Here is a 3,578-nt window from a genome sequence, read left to right on the forward strand (position 1 = left end):
TCCCCTGAGCTGCTCTCTCCCCCACAGGCTGCTCGTCGGGGCCCCGCTGCAGACGGGAGACGTGAATGAAACCGGCAAAGTCTACAAGTGCGACCCGGGCTCCAGACGCTGCCAGGAGATCCACATCCAGCGTAGGGGCACCCTGTGCTGTGGGATCCAGTGGGTTAGCACAGGGGGTCTGGGAGCTAGGACGCCTGGGTTCCATCCCGAAGTCTCAAAGGGGAGTAGGGTCTAGCGGGTCAGAGCAGGGGAGGCTGGGAATCAGGACTCCTGGGTTCTAATTTCCATGCAACCATTTGCCATCAGTTCCCCCCAGTGTGTGTGTGTGGGGGGGGATGCACAAGGCAGAAGGGGTGTGAAATGACTCAACATATCCAGTGACAAGGTTTCTCACCCTGGTGTTGCCGTGTTTCTCCTCTCAGGCCCCCCCGATGCCGTGAACATGTCCCTCGGATTGTCTCTGGCTGCCTGGGGCTCCAATCTTCTGGTGGGTACCGCCCCTTGGGGTGGGGAAGCGGCACGGTCTGTGGGTTGTACCCAGGGGGTTGGGTCAGTCTCTGCCCCTGTCCCCCGGAATTCCATGGGATTCTCCTCCCCCCAGCAATGGTAGCGGGATGAAATGTCAGCACCGTGACATCATAGGCCCTGACTGACTGTGCACCCACCACATGCCAGATGGGTAATGTTACCACAGGACTTGAGTGCCTGTGTGCTGCTGTCACCAGGAGGCTCAGGGCTGGGTGACACCGAGGGGCGTGGGGGGGGGGGGATGGGATGATATCACAGGAGTGGGTGATCTTCCCACAACAAGAGCTCTGTGCACTAATGGCAAGTAGAGGGTGGTCACCGGATGATGTCACCAGATGATGTCACCATGGAACACAGCATTGTTACCATGGTGAGGGATGATTGACAATGCGTGTGTAGCCTGGTGCTAACCACTAGAATGACTGGGGCATGGCCTTGTGCAGAAGATGGTAACTAGATAACAATGGTGTGACTATGGAGAGGGTGTGATGTTTGTCTGGGGGATGGTGGGACACAGAATGGTGCACTGAAACAGCAGGGAGGAGGAGAACATCGCCATGGACATAGTGACTGAGACGTGATGTTGTGAGGGACGGGGGTAACCGGGTGACATCGCCATGGGACAGTGACTGTGCGATGACATTGTGAAGGGTGGGGGTAATTGGGCGATGTCACTCTGGGGACAGTGACTGGGCACGGCCATAGCAGGGAGCGTGGTAACTAGGTGATGTCTCCCATCCTCTCTCTGGGAGGCAGGTGCTGGGTCCTGGAGTCCTGTTTGCCCCATGGAGTCCCTGCCCTGGTGGGGCCTTTTCCTGCATATCCATGGGGGGAGCAGACTCCCCTCACCCCCAGTGCTCTTCTCAGGGGGCGCCCAGTGATCCCGTCCCTCTCTCGTGGCCCAGGTGTGCGGCCCCACAGTGCACCGGGCCTGCGGGGAGAACATGTACGTCAATGGCTACTGCTTCCTCCTGGACCAGAGCCTCCAGCAGCGCCAGCGCATCCCGGACACGCTGGCAGGTATGGGGCAGCCGGGAGCGGCACCAAGGGGCCACCCATGGGGGGGGGGAACCGGGCTAGATGGGCCCTTTGATCTGGTCTAGCTCTTTCCACTGAGTTTTCTCCATGTTGGTGGCGTAGAGTTAGGACGTATTTCTTTCCTGTCCCTCCCAGAGTGCCCCAGACATGCCACAGACATAGCGCTCCTTGTCGACAGCTCCGGCAGCATTGCACGTCAGGATTTTACAAAGATGAAAACGTTTCTCTCCGAGATCATGAAGCGTTTCCGCAGCATCGACACGCAGGTAACAGGCAGAGGCTGAACCCTGACTACGTACCTGCCCCCCGCAGTCAGTGCTGACCCCAATGCCCCAGTGCGGCGCTAGGGGGCGCTGTGCTGCAGGGCGCAGCAATAGATTTTGCATCCAAAACCAGGAAAAAATTCCGGCAGAACCAGCTACATCCTGACCACCTGCCCCAGCCCTTAACTGAGTTTAATTCCCTCTTTTCTTACCCTCCACCCCGGGGTTGTTTTTCTCTCTTCTCCCCTGTCTCCTGCAGTTCGCCCTCATGCAGTACTCGAACAAATTTAGAGAGCATTTCGACTTCTTACAGTACAGAAGGAGTCGCGACCCCGATCGCCTCCTCACGTCGGTCCAACAACTCATGGGAGCGACGCACACGGCGACCGCCATCCAGAAAGTGGTGTAGGTGTTGCCCTCCTCCCCATGCTGATTCCATAGGAAATGGGCTGTAAGGACATACAAGCTAAGGGACAGGGACTAGGACTCCTGGGTTCTATCACCAGCTGTAGGAGGGGACTGGGGACTAGTAGGTTGAAGCGGCGGGAGAGGGGACTTGGAGATGGGACTCAAGCGTTCTTTTGACAGCTCTGACCCTCTGTTGCTGTGTGACTTTAAGCAAGTCATGTCCCCGCCCCGTGCCTCAGTTTCCCATCAGTAAAATGGGGACACTGACCTCCTTTGTAAAGGACTTTGAGATCGGCAATGCCAAAGCAGTGGACGAGCGCTAGGTGTTGTTATGTATCAATAACCCTCCCATGTCTTCCCCACCCCCCTTTTCCAGCCGGGAGCTGTTCACCTCTGGGAGAGGCGCTCGAGATGAGGCCACCAAGATTCTCATTGTGATCACAGATGGGGAGAAATACAAAGACCCGCTTTCTTATTCAGACGCCATCCCCGAGGCTGAGAGAGCTGGAATCATCCGCTACGCCATTGGGGTGAGCCATGGCTGTGCGGAGAACTAGTATGGATCTGAGCCCATGTCCACATTCCCATCAGATAAGGGAGAAGAACTGACCCTGGGTTGTAACTGGCTCAACATGTGACATTGTAGGAGAGCTGGAGCTCCTCTGTGGTTCAGGTTGAGCGGAGCTTCCTAGTTAGAGGTTGGGTTTTCTGCCTGCCCTGCGGTCCACGTGCTGACTCAGATTGCCATGAAATTAGGAATTCCTCATGGGGACGCAGGTTCGGATTAGTGGTCCAAATTTGGGGTCACTTGAACAAGGGGTTCCTGAGATACAGCCCCCCAGTTAAACAGCAAAATCACCAGTTCTTTTTTGCACACACCTGAAGCTCAAAAAGTGACTCTGAACCGTCCCAAACTGATCTAACTAACATGATGTTTATCTCTGCTAGTGCACGGCACCCACTGCCCCTCTGGGGAAGAAGTATTCAAAAGATTATTAATCTTAGACACTGGATGCCTAGAATGGCACATGCCAAACTGCTGAGCCAAAGAGATTGAAATGAGCATCAAGATCTAGGGCTCTTTTGAAGCAAGAGGGTACTTATGTGGGTCAAGGTGACAGCGGGTTACCATTCACCCTGAATTGGTCCCGTGCCCTGTGGGTTTGATCCCTATGATTGGCTAACGTTCCTGTCATTCTGCAGTGTCTCCTTTTGGATTTTTTTGCCCTGAGATCAAAATTTCCAGCTGAAGAACCATATTTGAAAGTGTTCTAAAGCCACATGAATGCTCCGAATTTGCGTCAGTGGTGTGGTCAAGGGAATCAGCATGGATTAAACAGA

General features: G+C 55.1%; 1 protein-coding gene across 1 annotated transcript in view; it reads left to right on the forward strand.

Annotated features, from left to right (window-relative positions):
• LOC112122441 (integrin alpha-D-like) overlaps nt 1-2,767 on the forward strand; it is a gene marked incomplete at its 3' end in the record, with an annotated part of 3,449 nt that extends 682 nt beyond the window's left edge. Inside the window, exons 2-7 of the mRNA XM_026646338.1 lie at nt 28-131; nt 423-487; nt 1,434-1,548; nt 1,702-1,832; nt 2,089-2,234; nt 2,614-2,767. Of these exons, the coding sequence (XP_026502123.1) occupies nt 28-131; nt 423-487; nt 1,434-1,548; nt 1,702-1,832; nt 2,089-2,234; nt 2,614-2,767 (715 nt within the window). The remainder of the gene's footprint in view (nt 1-27; nt 132-422; nt 488-1,433; nt 1,549-1,701; nt 1,833-2,088; nt 2,235-2,613) is intronic.
• Between the last annotated feature and the right edge of the window lie 811 nt (nt 2,768-3,578).

The sequence above is a fragment of the Terrapene carolina genome, unplaced genomic scaffold (genome assembly GCF_002925995.2).
Source record: "Terrapene carolina triunguis isolate 2854851 unplaced genomic scaffold, T_m_triunguis-2.0 Scaffold34966, whole genome shotgun sequence".
Classification (NCBI taxonomy): domain Eukaryota; kingdom Metazoa; phylum Chordata; order Testudines; family Emydidae; genus Terrapene; species Terrapene triunguis.